The sequence below is a fragment of the Oncorhynchus gorbuscha genome, linkage group LG03 (assembly GCF_021184085.1).
Source record: "Oncorhynchus gorbuscha isolate QuinsamMale2020 ecotype Even-year linkage group LG03, OgorEven_v1.0, whole genome shotgun sequence".
Taxonomy (NCBI): Eukaryota; Metazoa; Chordata; class Actinopteri; order Salmoniformes; family Salmonidae; genus Oncorhynchus; species Oncorhynchus gorbuscha.
Genome location: NC_060175.1, coordinates 23,648,277 through 23,664,613, shown reverse-complemented (window position 1 = coordinate 23,664,613; position 16,337 = coordinate 23,648,277). Strand labels below are relative to the sequence as shown.

General features: G+C 43.6%; 1 protein-coding gene across 7 annotated transcripts in view; it reads left to right on the top strand.

Moving 5' to 3' along the window:
* LOC124028940 (plasma membrane calcium-transporting ATPase 1-like) overlaps positions 1 to 11,383 on the top strand; it is a 176,117-nt gene extending 164,734 nt beyond the window's left edge. For 5 of the 7 annotated variants that reach the window (XM_046340867.1, XM_046340855.1, XM_046340835.1 and 2 more), the window contains one exon: positions 6,718 to 11,383. In XM_046340867.1, coding sequence (XP_046196823.1) covers positions 6,718 to 6,942 — 225 coding nt within the window. In that variant the 3' untranslated portion in view covers positions 6,943 to 11,383. The remainder of the gene's footprint in view (positions 1 to 6,717) is intronic. The other 2 variants (XM_046340861.1, XM_046340848.1) reach the window with 1 other exon arrangement.
* Positions 11,384 to 16,337: the final 4,954 nt, after the last annotated feature.

The window sequence follows — 16,337 nt, the reverse complement described above, 5'->3', positions numbered from 1 at the left end:
ACACACACATGCCTTCTGCCCCGTCCTGAGAGACACACACATGCCTATTCCCCGTCCTGAGAGACACACACATGCCTATTCCCCGTCCTGAGAGACACACACATGCCTTCTGCCCCGTCCCGAGAGACACACACATGCCTTCTGCCCCGTCCCGAGAGACACACACATGCCTTCTGCCCCGTCCCGAGAGACACACACATGCCTATTCCCCGTCCTGAGAGACACACACATGCCTATTCCCCGTCCTGAGAGACACACACATGCCTATTCCCCGTCCTGAGAGACACACACATGCCTTCTGCCCCGTCCTGAGAGACACACACATGCCTATTCCCCGTCCTGAGAGACACACACATGCCTATTCCCCGTCCTGAGAGACACACACATGCCTTCTGCCCCGTCCTGAGAGACACACACATGCCTATTCCCCGTCCTGAGAGACACACACATGCCTATTCCCCGTCCTGAGAGACACACACATGCCTATTCCCCGTCCTGAGAGACACACACATGCCTATTCCCCGTCCTGAGAGACACACACATGCCTATTCCCCGTCCTGAGAGACACACACACATGCCTTCTGCCCCGTCCTGAGAGACACACACATGCCTTCTGCCCCGTCCTGAGAGACACACACATGCCTATTCCCCGTCCTGAGAGACACACACATGCCTATTCCCCGTCCTGAGAGACACACACATGCCTTCTGCCCCGTCCTGAGAGACACACACATGCCTTCTGCCCCGTCCTGAGAGACACACACATGCCTATTCCCCGTCCTGAGAGACACACACATGCCTTCTGCCCCGTCCTGAGAGACACACACATACCTCTCTTCTCCCATTTTCTCTCCCTCTTCTCCCATTTTCTCTCATTCTCTCCCTCCTTCCCCATTTCTCTCATTCTCTCCTTCTCCTCCCATTTTCTCTCATTCCCTCCCTCTCTCCTTCCCTCTTCTCTCATTCCTTCATACATCCAGTTCTCATGCTAAAAGTTGCCCCCTAACTCATAAGTATGGATGATGCACCCTCTATCTTGCTTCTCTACTTCACATGCAGCGCTCTTTCTCGTTATTTTTCTCTTTCTCATTCTTTTTCTCTTTCTCGTTATTTTTCTCTTTCTCGTTCTTTTTCTCTTTCTCGTTGCCCCTTTTCTTTTTATCCTATCCTCCCTCAGTCCTCTCTTCTCCCTCTCACTCCTTTCTCTCTGCCTCCCTCTCTCTCCTCCCTCTATCTCCCTTTCTCAGTCCCTCAATCTCCTTCCCCCTCTCAATCCACCCCCTCTCTGTCCCTCTCTCTGTCCCTCTCTCTCTGTCCCCTCTCTCTGTCCCTCTCTCTCAGTCCCTTTCTCTCCTCCCTATCTGTCCCTCTCTCTCCTCCCTCTCTCTCAGTCCCTTTCTCTCCTCCCTATCTGTCCCTCTCTCTGTCCCTCTCTCTGTCCCTCTCTCTGTCCCTCTCTCTGTCCCTCTCTCTGTCCCTCTCTCTCAGTCCCTTTCTCTCCTCCCTATCTGTCCCCTCTCTCTGTCCCTCTCTCTCTGTCCCTCTCTCTGTCCCTCTCTCTCTGTCCCTCTCTCTGTCCCTCTCTCTGTCCCTCTCTCTCAGTCCCTTTCTCTCCTCCCTATCTGTCCCTCTCTCTGTCCCTCTCTCTCTGTCCCTCTCTCTGTCCCTCTCTCTGTCCCTCTCTCTGTCCCTCTCTCTCAGTCCCTTTCTCTCCTCCCTATCTGTCCCTCTCTCTGTCCCTCTCTCTCTGTCCCTCTCTCAGTCCCTTTCTCTCCTCCCTATCTGTCCCTCTCTCTCCTCCCTCTCTCTCAGTCCCTTTCTCTCCTCCCTATCTGTCCCTCTCTCTCCTCCCTCTCTCTCAGTCCCGCTATTCAGGGAGGACTTATCCCTCAGTATGTTCTTTTTTTTAGGCTTGGCAAGCGACCCCAGTGCTGACTTATTCCTCCATGACAGCATGCTCTCTCACTAAAAGAGATTTATGGAGAAAAAAGAGCCATATTTCTCCGACAGTTGTTTTTATATAAAAAGGGTTATGGATGCGTGCGGTACATTGGTGTATCTTGGCATCTGCCAAAACACTCACGTGAGAGGAACACAGAGATCAGATGGATATGAGAGGACTTTGAGACATAGAAAAACACGCAAAAATACACACATACCGACATGTACATTACGCACATACAAACACACGTACACATACCGACATGTACATTACGCACATACAAAACACACACACACACACACACCGACATGTACATTACGTACATACAAACACACACACACACACACCGACATGTACATTACGCACATACAAACACACACACACACACCGACATGTACATTACGCACATACAAACACACACACACACCGACATGTACATTACGCACATACAAACACACACACACACCGACATGTACATTACGCACATACAAACACACACACACACCGACATGTACATTACGCACATACAAACACATATACACCGACATGTACATTACACACACACACACACACACACACACACACACACACACACACACACACACACACACGGACAGAGAAGCCTGCCTGGAATAAGAAGTATAAACACAGAGGGTGGATGCACACACAGCCCACCAAAATTGATCATAATAACACAACAAATAACACTGTGGAAATGTAAACACACACACACACACACACACGGCCAGAGAAGCCTGCCTGGAATAAGAAGTATAAACACAGAGGGTGGATGCTGATTGGATAGGCTACATACAGCCCACCAAAATTGATCTAATTTCTCTTCATAATAAGCATTATCAAGTCAAATAACACTGTGGAAATGTAAATGGTTGGATTTGACCCTTTTCCATTTTTGTTGGTCCTCTCAGTTACTCACTCTCTCAGTTACTCACTCTCTCAGTTACTCACTCTCTCAGTTACTCACTCTCTCAGTTACTCACTCTCTCTGTTACTCACTCTCTCTGTTACTCACTCTCTCTGTTACTCACTCTCTCTGTTACTCACTCTCTCAGTTACTCACTCTCTCAGTTACTCACTCTCTCAGTTACTCACTCTCTCAGTTACTCACTCTCTCAGTTACTCACTCTCTCAGTTACTCACTCTCTCTGTTACTCACTCTCTCTGTTACTCACTCTCTCTGTTACTCACTCTCTCTGTTACTCACTCTCTCAGTTACTCACTCTCTCAGTTACTCACTCTCTCTGTTACTCACTCTCTCAGTTACTCACTCTCTCTGTTACTCACTCTCTGTTACTCACTCTCTCTGTTACTCACTCTCTCAGTTACTCACTCTCTCAGTTACTCACTCTCTCAGTTACTCACTCTCTGTTACTCACTGTTACTCACTCTCTCAGTTACTCTCTCTGTTACTCACTCTCTCAGTTACTCACTCTCTCAGTTACTCACTCTCTCAGTTACTCACTCTCTGTTACTCACTCTCTCAGTTACTCACTCTCTCAGTTACTCACTCTCTCAGTTACTCACTCTCTCAGTTACTCACTCTCTCAGTTACTCACTCTCTCAGTTACTCACTCTCTCAGTTACTCACTCTCTCAGTTACTCACTCTCTCAGTTTACTCTCAGTTACTCTCTCTGTTACTCACTCTCTCAGTTACTCACAGTTACTCTGTTACTCACTCTCTGTTACTCACTCTCTCTCAGTTACTCACTCTCTCAGTTACTCACTCTCTCAGTTACTCACTCTCTCAGTTACTCACTCTCTCAGTTACTCACTCTCTCACTTACTCACTCTCTGTTACTCACTCTCTGTTACTCACTCTCTCAGTTACTCACTCTCTGTTACTCACTCTCTCAGTTACTCACTCTCTCAGTTACTCACTCTCTCAGTTACTCACTCTCTCAGTTACTCACTCTCTCAGTTACTCACTCTCTCAGTTACTCACTCTCTCAGTTACTCACTCTCTCAGTTACTCACTCTCTCAGTTACTCACTCTCTCAGTTACTCACTCTCTCAGTTACTCTCTCAGTCACTCACTCTCAGTTACTCACTCTCTCAGTTACTCACTCTCTCAGTTACTCACTCTCTCAGTTACTCACTCTCTCAGTTACTCACTCTCTCAGTTACTCACTCTCTCAGTTACTCACTCTCTCAGTTACTCACTCTCTCAGTCACTCACTCTCTCAGTCACTCTCTCTCAGTCACTCACTCTCTCAGTCACTCACTCTCTCAGTCACTCACTCTCTCAGTCACTCACTCTCTCAGTCACTCACTCTCTCAGTTACTCACTCTCTCAGTTACTCACTCTCTCAGTTACTCACTCTCTCAGTTACTCACTCTCACTTACTCACTCTCTCACTTACTCACTCTCTCACTTACTCACTCTCTCACTTACTCACTCTCTCAGTTACTCACTCTCTGTTACTCACTCTCTCACTTACTCACTCTCTCTGTTACTCACTCTCTCACTTACTCACTTACTCACTCACTCTCACTTACTCACTCTCTCAGTTACTCACTCTCTCAGTTACTCACTCTCTCACTTACTCACTCTCTCAGTTACTCACTCTCTCAGTTACTCACTCTCTCAGTTACTCACTCTCTCAGTTACTCACTCTCTCTGTTACTCACTCTCTGTTACTCACTCTCTGTTACTCACTCTCTCAGTTACTCACTCTCTCAGTTACTCACTCTCTCAGTTACTCACTCTCTCAGTTACTCACTCTCTCAGTTACTCACTCTCTGTTACTCACTCTCTCAGTTACTCATTCTCTGTTACTCACTCTCTGTTACTCACTCTCTGTTATACTCACTCTCTCACTTACTCACTCTCTCACTTACTCACTCTCTCACTTACTCACTCTCTCACTTACTCACTCTCTCACACACTCACTCTCCCACATAAACACACACTCACAAACATCTCTGAAACTGGAAACACTTATCTCCACACACACACTGTGTCCTACCCCTGCCTGCCTGGCTGACACACCACACACACACTGTGTCCTACCCCTGCCTGCCTGGCTGACACACCACACACACACTGTGTCCTACCCCTGCCTGCCTGGTTGACACACTACACACACACTGTGTCCTACCCCTGCCTGCCTGCCTGGCTGACACACCACACACACACTGTGTCCTACTCCTGCCTGCCTGGCTGACACACTACACACACACTGTGTCCTACCCCTGCCTGCCTGCCTGGCTGACACACCACACACACACTGTGTCCTACTCCTGCCTGCCTGGCTGACACACTACACACACACTGTGTCCTACCCCTGCCTGCCTGCCTGGCTGACACACCACACACACACTGTGTCCTACTCCTGCCTGCCTGGCTGACACACTACACACACACTGTGTCCTACCCCTGCCTGCCTGCCTGGCTGACACACCACACACACACTGTGTCCTACCCCTGCCTGCCTGGCTGACACACCACACACACACTGCGTCCTACACCTGCCTGCCTGACTGACAGGCCTGGGCTGTAAATGTCTTACACATTCATCAGAGTAGCTGTGTTGGTCTAACATGATGCATCAGTCTGTAGTTTAGTAGATGGTGAGGTGGGAGGTTAGATACAGACAAGTAGTTAGAGAGAAAATCATTTCCACTCACGTTGTGGTGGAGTTCACATTCCTTTTTTCTGAATTGTAGAAAGTGTTGAGTACCATCAGCTTTAGAAGTGTGTGTGTGGGGGGGGGGGGGGTGTGAGTGAGTGAGCGGGTGTGTTTGTGAGTGAGAGGGTGTGTGTTTGTGAGTGAGAAAGTGTGTGTCTACTGTACATGTATGAAGTGCATGTTAGTTTTATTGCAGCATCAACCGTTCATCCTTTTGCCTCTTCACCACTTTATAGTTCTTATCTTTCTCCCCCTGCCTTCCTCCCTCTGCCTTCCTCCCTCTGCCTTCCTCCCTCTGCCTTCCTCCCTCTCTTCTCATCCTCTGTCCCTTTCCACACTCCTGCCTTTCCTACAAAATATCCCCGAACTGGACTCATCTTTGGTCGCCAACCAAACAGCCCAACAGACAACATCCAACCCTCCATCCCTGTCTTCATTATAGAACATTGAGATGCTGCCAGCTAGCTGTACTGTAGGCTGGTGATTAGAACCTGCAGCTTGTTGCCTCAGATAGCATGATGTACTTCATGTGTCAGTGTGTGTGTGTGTGTGTGTGTGTAATAGTATTTAAGTAGCTGTGTGGTTTTTGTCCCGTTGCTTGCTCAGTATCCGTACACCGTCATTATCATGTGTTCCCACCTCATATGTTGGTATTTATTTTCACGGTTTGTTTACATATTGTACTGTATTTTAGTGTTAATGCTTTTTTGTGTATTTGTTTTGCAGTGCTCATGTATTTTCCACCCGCCCTCATGTGTCATACTGTATGTTGTAGTTGACTATGTGTTTTTGATTTGGGGGTTTTGTGGTTCCTGCGTGCCTTCCTTTTGCCTGCTGTTTAGTTTGATGAATCGGGCAAGTGATCAAGACTGCCATCCCAGAATACTTCACTTCTCAACTCTCACTGACCACCCTTTGTACCCCCTAGCAGATTACCCATAATCCACTGCCTGCCTGCTTGCCTGCCTCCTGCCATCACCATGAACACAGGAAGACTGAGCCAGGACCCTCATACTAACTGGTATTTTTATTTCTCTCTCTCTCTCTCTCTCTCTGCACTGCCCCTATTTCTCCATCCCTCAATCTCTCTATCCCCCCTGCCCCCACCTTTCTCTCTCTAACAGATTAAGGTGGTAAATGCGTTCCGTAGCTCTCTTTACCCGGGGCTAGAGAACCGAGAATCAAAAAATTCCATCCATAACTTCATGGCCCACCCTGAGTTTGTTCCCCTGTCTGAGGAAGAGGCGCGGATCCCTGACATCGATGAGAGCAGCAGTGATGAGGTGGCGCTCCAGCACATGCCCAGATCCTTCTCTGGGGGGGCAGAAGCTCCAGACGTCAGCCACTAGGCCTCCTGCTGATCACCTCCTCTCTTCTCCTCTCTTCCGTTGTGCTCTGTCCATCTCCCCCTGTCGGCTGGCTGGTTACCCTCCTGCACTTCCTCTCTTCCACCACCAAGAGGACAAGCGGTGCGCCCCTCATCCCACAGAGGGTACACCCAGAGCAGGCAAGGGGTCCCAGCGTCTCCCCCTCTTCACCTACTCCTCTTCCTCCGCCTCCTCTTCCCTCCACTTCCTGAACCCTACACCTACCTCTCACCTGCCCCACCCACCCACTTTGCCATTCCCATGGGCTGGCACTGAATGTGGTGTGTATGCCCTTTAAGTATGTACAGCAGAGTGACATGTAAACCATCAAATCACATCGCGCCCCAAACTCATGGGTGGGAGGGGCCATGTGGGGTCCACCAATCTGCTCTGTCAAAGGCTGTAGCCTGTCCTACTGTCCATCTTTGGAGTTTTAATATCTTTTTTTTTGTCCTGTAACATTTCATTGTTTTATTTTAACCTCAGATAGCCCAGAACTGAAACACAACATGTTTATCCTTTTGTACGTGCTCATTACACCCTGCATACACTAACTGACACAGCACTTTTAGAGTATATCTATGTGTACATACAGTATATATGCTTTATAGGCTCTTCAACACAGCTCCAAGCTGATTTGATGATCAGATGAACATGGGCCATGTGATTTAACAGTTTTCAGCTACTAAGTTTTGCCACTCCATTTCTCAACCTGTGTTTTAACTGTACTGTGTGTATGCATTGGATCTGTTTTGAAGCATGATGTACTAATGGGTTATGCAGTTCAACCCAGGAACCCATGTCTTCATTCATTCTGATAAACGACATATTTTCAATGATGAAGGTTCAACCGTCTAAACATCTCTCACTTTAGTTTGGTTCTTCTGGGTCCATTTCACATGATTTTATTATGATTTCTCCTGTTTTTATGGAAGGAAAGTACAAAGGATGCTAGTCTATATTAACAAAAAAGTGAACTATCTTAAAACAACACATTGAAAGAAAAGCTAGCAGCAGGTTAGAGCCAGAGGGAACCACCTCTCTGTGGAGTGTGGGATCATAGCAAGACCATGTGGGAAAAAGGGAGGGGCATCTCCCTCATCTGATTATCTCATCCAATCAGGGTTCTGGTTTTCCCTAGCCCGTTGAGAGGAAGTTGACAGCTTACGATACTGCCTCAATATGGAGGAAGAATAAGAACGTCCGTGTCTCCCTCTCTCGTATGCATAACGTATTTGATTCATGTTTCATGCTAAATATAATGGGAATTTAGAGATGGTTTTAGGAGTCATTATTTGCCGGGGTTAGGACCTACCTTTTCCTGTGTATAGACAGAAATGGGAAGTTGTTCTTTCTTTAGTCTGTCATTCCTTTTTTCCACACATAAAAAAACAAAACATGAATACATTCTGATCTGTACCTTACCAAGGCGAATGTACAACTCTTTTTTTCACTGTTGACGAAAGGGCGTTGGGCTACAGTGTAGCTGTTAGCTACAGCTTGACTGTGTGTGTCGTTATCGAGTGTCACTGTGTCTGCTTCAGAGTGACAAAGAACTATCGATCTCTCCCACAATGCCTCTGGGAGGTGCAACCATTAGAGGCTGGCCTGCTAGCATAGGGACACAACACATCTCCACATGTCCTCTAGGGTCAACCCACCTACCAACCAACCCACCAACCACAGATAATGGCCTAACAAGAAGAGGAATACTCTAACCAGAAAAAAACGATACAACCAGAGATGTTGATACATGAGAACTCCTGTATTCAGTGGTGCATGTCGTTGTTTTAAATGATGGTACAGAGAGTTTAAACTTGGCTCCCACTCCGACCACCAACTCTGTGACAGAGAGTGTGACGCCCTCAACAGGATATGTGCTATCGATGTACTACTGCCATATTTTCAACCTTATTTTCATATCTAGGTTACTTACTTGGATAGAACCCTCTGATGATACACCTTTTCTACTTACTCAGAGCCATATTTTATAGGTTGTTGTTGTTTTGTAACCCATCGTTATTGAGGATTCATTTCTATTCCACTCTGACCCCAAAATTGATGGATGCAAAACAACGTGTCACTGCCGATATATGTGTCATGGACTACAACAATGTTTACAGAACATAGTCTGCCTGCTGCCGTAAGCCTGCTGCCGTAAGCCTGCTGCCGTAAGCCTGCTGCCGTAAGCCTGCTGCCGTAAGCCTGCTCGCGCTGCGCCTCCCTCTTCTGGCTGGTCTCCTTGCTTAGTACATCATTATTGGGAAGCTTTCTTGCATGATTTTCATATAAACTAAATGTTTTGTTCATTTTTTACAATTCTTCTGTATTTTTATATTTAGTATTTTTTAATATTTTGGAATATATATGTATAGGCTGAAGTGTTTTGGTGACAGTACAGTCCATGAATGAGATGAATCAACAGCAGAATATGTTTCTATATACAGTATATTTATGCCACATTTGTAAACCATGATTGGTTGTCCGATGCTGGGGCTAAGGAAGCTAAAATAAACTGTTTACTCACTGTAGGCCGTGCGATTGGACATACTCTTTCAGCAATCTAGCCTTACCACCTCTTTCCCTTCACTATATACAGTCTTAAAGAGACCGTAGCTTAAATTCTGCTTTTTCTCTCAGTAACTTAAATCAAATGAGGTCCCAATGAAAGCGAGTCAAATAGAACATGGTAGTAAACCGAACATTGAAGTAATGTTAAATTAATTTGGAGTATATATATGATTTTTAATCTCTATATACATATATTTATTACATGGGGTCTGTTCTTTCAGACTAATATGACTGCGAGTTTAATTATTTTTTGAGAGGATCGGTGCACTTAGACAACTGGGTAGTGACTTTAGTCGACTTGTCGAAAAGTGGGCATGAATTTCGATTTCATCCAAATCAATCGTTAACCTTTTTTTATTCTAATGATTTAGGAAACTGTTTAGAGTAGAACTGTTGAACCGGTAGTGACATCACTGCCTCTTCCTGTTTGTGTCCGTAAACAGAAACAAGATGCTTTTGCTGTGGTGTCCGTTACATGCTGACCAAACCGGCTCTACACGTGCGTCATCGTGCGCATATTGATTTTGTCTATCCCTACCAGACACGTTCATGACACGTAGGTTAAAATTCCAAAACCAACTTTTAATTAATATATTAATTTGGGGACAGGTCGAAACACACATGAAACATTTGCTGTTGCTAGCTAATTTGTCTGGGAGATAAACATTGGGTTGCTATTTAGTTTTTTAAAGTTTTTTATCTTTCCTTGTTCATCTTTCTTATGTGGATTTTATATGGCTGTGTGGACCTTGTTCATCTTTCAATCACTCACGTGGGTATATGCTTGTAAAAACCAATGAGTAGACGGTAAGGCGGGACTTACAGCGCATTAAGCGTCTAAAATAGAACCAAGTTCTATTTTAGTGCCTGGCTATGCAGACGCCCGTTGATGCGCATGAGCAGTTTGGATTAAATGATTGAATAACATGTATGTGGACATTTATTTTCCAACACACAAGCGGACAGTTTGGTCAGTATGTTAGACAGAGACTCATTTTCGGGACACATTTTGGGGACTCGTTTTCAATGGTAAATCTTTCTTTTCTTCTGAGTTAATCTATTTGGAAGACTTCACTTCTACATTGAAAATACTGTGTAAATATTGCCATAAGGATGATTTTGAACTTTGAACTCTAGGTAATGAAAAGGGGGCAGTCAGTCAGTGATCACCCAGCATAGCTTTAAGAATGTTCAGCCAAAGTCTTGTTTTGTACAATCGCTGTTTTTTATACTTTCTTTTTCTTTTTGACCAGATTGTTTTAAACTATTATTGTCAGGTGAATGTATTTCCATACTTTCCATCTCCCCAAAATAGCTAATGTTGTTGCATGTGAATGTGGACAGAGAATGCAAAGAACTTGAAGCGTCGCTAAGATGTTCCTTCTTCTATTGCCATGGTTGTGCTGTTGTTGATCTCTTATTGAACTGGTTGCCCTTCCATTCCATAGGTGAGCAGATACTCCATCCGCTAGAAACACCCCGATCTTTTGTTTGTTTGCTGTTTTGTTATTAACCTTGGCACAACTGTACTACAGAAGCAGACCAACAGGTCGATGTCTGAGGTGGATGGCGAACTAAAGAACAGCCAGACAGTCCTGGCACAGTTTGGTTTCTCTGTTGGACAACTGCTTCTGACCAATCTGTAAGACCTTTCCTCTTATTCCACATGTTTCAATTATGACTCATGTATGACAAAATGAACATGCTAAGGCATTGGGCAATAACTGTTGACTGTAAAGGACTACATTGCTTCTTAGATAGCTTTCTTTTCATTGGGTTTGGGGGATTTCTTCTGGGGCAGCTTCTCCGCAGTTGTAAATAAATAAAAAAAGGTTTAAAAACTGGAATATCACTTTTGAAAGTCATAACCCCTTTATTTTACATAGGCCGATGTTTACCCGAACCAGTTCATGAGTTTTAATACATTTTCAATTGCATCTAATTGCGAAAAGACAGAACAATGACTTTCTGTAATTGATATGATACACAGTAATAGACACTGGTGTTATTTTTGTATCAACATAATATCATCTGTGTGGCATGACGTATAAACAACTTGGTGGTTTAAAGCAATATGTCCAACCTGGTAGGATTGGTACTTTCGTGTTCTGTGTAGCCTAAACCATGCTGTACTAGAGAGAAAAAAAATTGCCATTTGTAAAAAAAGCTAGCTGTTCAATGTTCTGCATGTTTAAGTATGGAATGAGACATCCCAAATGTTTAACTGCTTCCAAAACAAAACTCCCACATTTTGACTGAGTTGAAACACACTGAGAGGATGCTGCCTTGAAAATATAGGATGGAATGGAGGAGAGATGGGATGGGGTGGAGGAGGGATGGGGTGGGGTGGGTGGATGAATGGGGTGGATGGATGGGTGGATGTGTGACTGGGACTCCAATTCAATTTCACAAAGATCAGTTCAATGGAGTGCTTTCTCTGTAGGTACTGTAACATGTCCCTGTTGAGTACTTCATCACTAGTGTGGAACGATTACTACCTGGATATTAACTAAGGTACTTGTTGACTGTGTCATTGTTCATTCATAAGGGACTAACAGCAACCACGCAGTCTACCATCTGACCCCATCTCACCATAGCAGACGGATGAGAAAACCAGCTGAACAAAAGCTTCATACATCAACTATATAACACCATAGTAACACAGTCAATGTATATATTTTTAAAAACAAACACACTTTGTAATTTAACCACAAATATAGTTAATTTTTTATTTTTGTTATTTAGAGCTGAATCTCTTTCAGCACCGACTGAGAAGTAATGATGAGGCCATGCTGTTCATTGTTTATTCCATCATCCAGCCAAAGCCATGGGGAATCACTCTTTAACAAGGTAGGCATTCTTTCTTCAGGCCATCATTTTACATGTATCACATCAATCGATTTCCTCATTACTCTCTCTCTCTCATTCCATCTCCCTCCATCCAAGGACTGAGCTCGTCTGCTGCTGTGCCAAACTGCAGTCAACCTCTCTTCTAGCAGCAGCATCTCAGATGTGTGAGATTCTTTACTGGTTTATTCAACAGTTCTATCTTTTTCCCACTCGTTCGATCTCGCTAGTTGCATTCTATCGAGGGCTGGATAAGGCTATGCTCTGTCAGTGAGACCTGTGTGTACAGTATGTCTCTGTGGGTCTTGTTGCCACATGCAGATTCCCAGTGTCTAAAGTCCTACATCTGCCCAGACTCGCTTCGATTAACAAGGCTCATCTGTGTGTGGTCACCAAGTGCTATGGGGGAGAGTAGTGAAGTGTTTCATAGGCCGCATGTCTCTTGTCTCGTTAAAAACACATTGACAACTTGCTCTTCTATCAGCGAACGATTCCCTATCAGTAACACAGAACGGCATTCTGCTGTTGTCAACAGCACTCTAGCTTGTCTCATCTCCTTTATGGGTTGCTGCTGATGTAAAGAGAGGGGAAACTCTTTTATATCACCAGTTACTGTGACTCTATGTACATCACAGGTGTGCCTCAGCTTAAGCATTTGGTTGGTGTCTTTCTTCATAGCTATGTTGTTGAAACCAGGAAGTTCTGTTTTTATTTTTTATTTAACCCTTATTTCATCAGGTGACTGTAATCACATTCTCATTTACAGTAACAACATGGGGAATAGTTACAGGGGGATGAATGAGCCAATTGGAAGCTGGGGATGATTAGGTTACTGATGGTTTGAGGGCCAGATTGGGAATATAGCCAGGACACCGGGTTTAACACCCCTACTCTTATGATAAGTGCCATGGGATCTTCAGTGACCACAGAGAATCAGGACCCCGTTTAACATCCCATCCGAAAGACTACCCTACACAGGGCAATTTCTTTTAGACCAGAGGAAAGAATGCCTCCTACTGGCCCTCCAACAGCATCTGGTCTCCCATTCACGGACCGACCAGGACAAACCCTGCTTAGATTCAGAAGTAAGCCAGCAAGAGAGGTATGAGGGCAGCTGATTGGTTTATCTGAGCATGTTGGAGTGACCGTAGGTCATTCTGGAGATCCATCGCTCATTCTGGTTGGCTTGGTGTGAACATAATTGTATAAACTTTTCAAAGAGCACAGTCTTGTTTTGCTAAATTGAGCTGTGTTAACACTGACAGCTTTTTACATTTTTTTGCTCATTTCTCTCGAGATGAGATGTTGTTTCATCGCCCTGACCTGCAACGATGTTAATGCAACCATGACTAATTCTGACAGGCACTCAAAATGGTTTGGTGTTACATGTGAAATTTAGTTTTGGTTTCATGGTCGTGACCCCACAGAGCTGAGGTACTGAAACGGGCAAGCCTGTTGATTTGATTGACGCAAGAGAAACAACAGCAAAATCAGGGGAGGAATTAAATTGGCTGAAATTGTTAAGTGTGTGTGTGTGTGTGTGTGTGTGTGTGTGTGTGTGTGTGTGTGTGTGTGTGTGTGTGTGTGTGTGTGTGTGTGTGTGTGTGTGTGTGTGTGTGTGTGTGTGTGTGTGTGTGTGTGTGTGTGTGTGTGTGTGTGTGTGTGTGTGTGTGTGTGTGTGTGTGTGTGTGTGTGTGTGGTGTGTGTGTGCGCGCGCGCATAATAGTAAATGTGCAAAAGTGAGGGTTTATACGAGGGTTTGTGGCTCATTCTCTGTGGGTACAGTAACTGTCTGTTTTCTTCTAGAAGGGCCTTTGAGCAGCGTCTCCTCAGTTTGTGTCTCACCTGACAGACACACAACTCACACATTCATTCCCTGTCATTTCCCACCATCTCCTCTTTAGTAAATAAGATTCATTATCATGCCAAAATGTCAGACCTGTTTGCTTCAAACTATGCAACAGAATTCTGCTATTAGAATATGGTTGATTTATTTCCTCAATTCTCCTCAACACACTCTCTCTCTCCTTCTCTCTCTGTGTGTGCTTGTCTATGTCTCAATGGATCCAGTTGTTTCCCATATTTGAGTTCTTTCTACTAACAGAAACACAAGTGTATAATGTATGTATGTATGTGTGTGTGTACACGATGTGCAAGCACCCTGAATTGTTCTTTACTCTGTTGTAATAATGATCATGTTGAATGCCTTGGTCTTTATGTCCTGTAGTTTGAATTTAACAGAACAAAAAATGATAATCAAGCAAGAAATTTGTTATAAATATATATATATAAATATATACAAATCTATATACATAAAATAAAGCCATTGGGATTTGAAATACATTTGTTTCAGGGTGATTCTTTGTGTGATGGTTCATTGTAATACATTTGTTTCAGGGTGATTCTTTGTGTGATGGTTCATTGTAATACATTTGTTTCAGGGTGATTCTTTGTGATGGTTGTTGTAATACATTTGTTTCAGGGTGATTCTTTGTGTGATGGTTGGTTGTAATACATTTGTTTCAGGGTGATTCTTTGTGTGATGGTTCGTTGTAATACATTTGTTTCAGGGTGATTCTTTGTGTGATGGTTCATTGTAATACATTTGTTTCAGGGTGATTCTTTGTGTGATGGTTGGTTGTAATACATTTGTTTCAGGGTGATTCTTTGTGTGATGGTTCGTTGTAATACATTTGTTTCAGGGTGATTCTTTGTGTGATGGTTGGTTGTAATACATTTGTTTCAGGGTGATTCTTTGTGTGATGGTTCATTGTAATACATTTGTTTCAGGGTGATTCTTTGTGTGTTGGTTGGTTGTAATACATTTGTTTCAGGGTGATTCTTTGTGTGATGGTTCGTTGTAATACATTTGTTTCAGGGTGATTCTTTGTGTGATGGTTGGTTGTAATACATTTGTTTCAGGGTGATTCTTTGTGTGATGGTTCATTGTAATAAATTTGTTTCAGGGTGATTCTTTGTGTGATGGTTGGTTGTAATACATTTGTTTCAGGGTGATTCTTTGTGTGATGGTTGGTTGTAATACATTTGTTTCAGGGTGATTCTTTGTGTGATGGTTCGTTGTAATACATTTGTTTCAGGGTGATTCTTTGTGTGATGGTTCATTGTAATACATTTGTTTCAGGGTGATTCTTTGTGTGATGGTTGGTTGTAATACATTTGTTTCAGGGTGATTCTTTGTGTGATGGTTCATTGTAATACATTTGTTTCAGGGTGATTCTTTGTGTGATGGTTGGTTGTAATACATTTGTTTCAGGGTGATTCTTTGTGTGATGGTTCATTGTAATAAATTTGTTTCAGGGTGATTCTTTGTGTGATGGTTCGTTGTAATAAATTTGTTTCAGGGTGATTCTTTGTGTGATGGTTCATTGTAATACATTTGTTTCAGGGTGATTCTTTGTGTGATGGTTCATTGTAATACATTTGTTTCAGGGTGATTCTTTGTGTGATGGTTCATTGTAATACATTTGTTTCAGGGTGATTCTTTGTGTGATGGTTCATTGTAATACATTTGTTTCAGGGTGATTCTTTGTGTGATGGTTGGTTGTAATACATTTGTTTCAGGGTGATTCTTTGTGTGATGGTTCATTGTAATACATTTGTTTCAGGGTGATTCTTTGTGTGATGGTTCATTGTAATACATTTGTTTCAGGGTGATTCTTTGTGTGATGGTTGGTTGTAATACATTTGTTTCATGGTGATTCTTTGTGTGATGGTTCATTGTAATACATTTGTTTCAGGGTGATTCTTTGTGTGATGGTTGGTTGTAATACATTTGTTTCAGGGTGATTCTTTGTGTGATGGTTGGTTGTAATACATTTGTTTCAGGGTGATTCTTTGTGTGATGGTTCGTTGTAATACATTTGTTTCAGGGTGATTCTTTGTGTGATTGTTCGTTGTCTTGTGATTCAAGTCGACTGATCCTGTGTTCAACCACTATT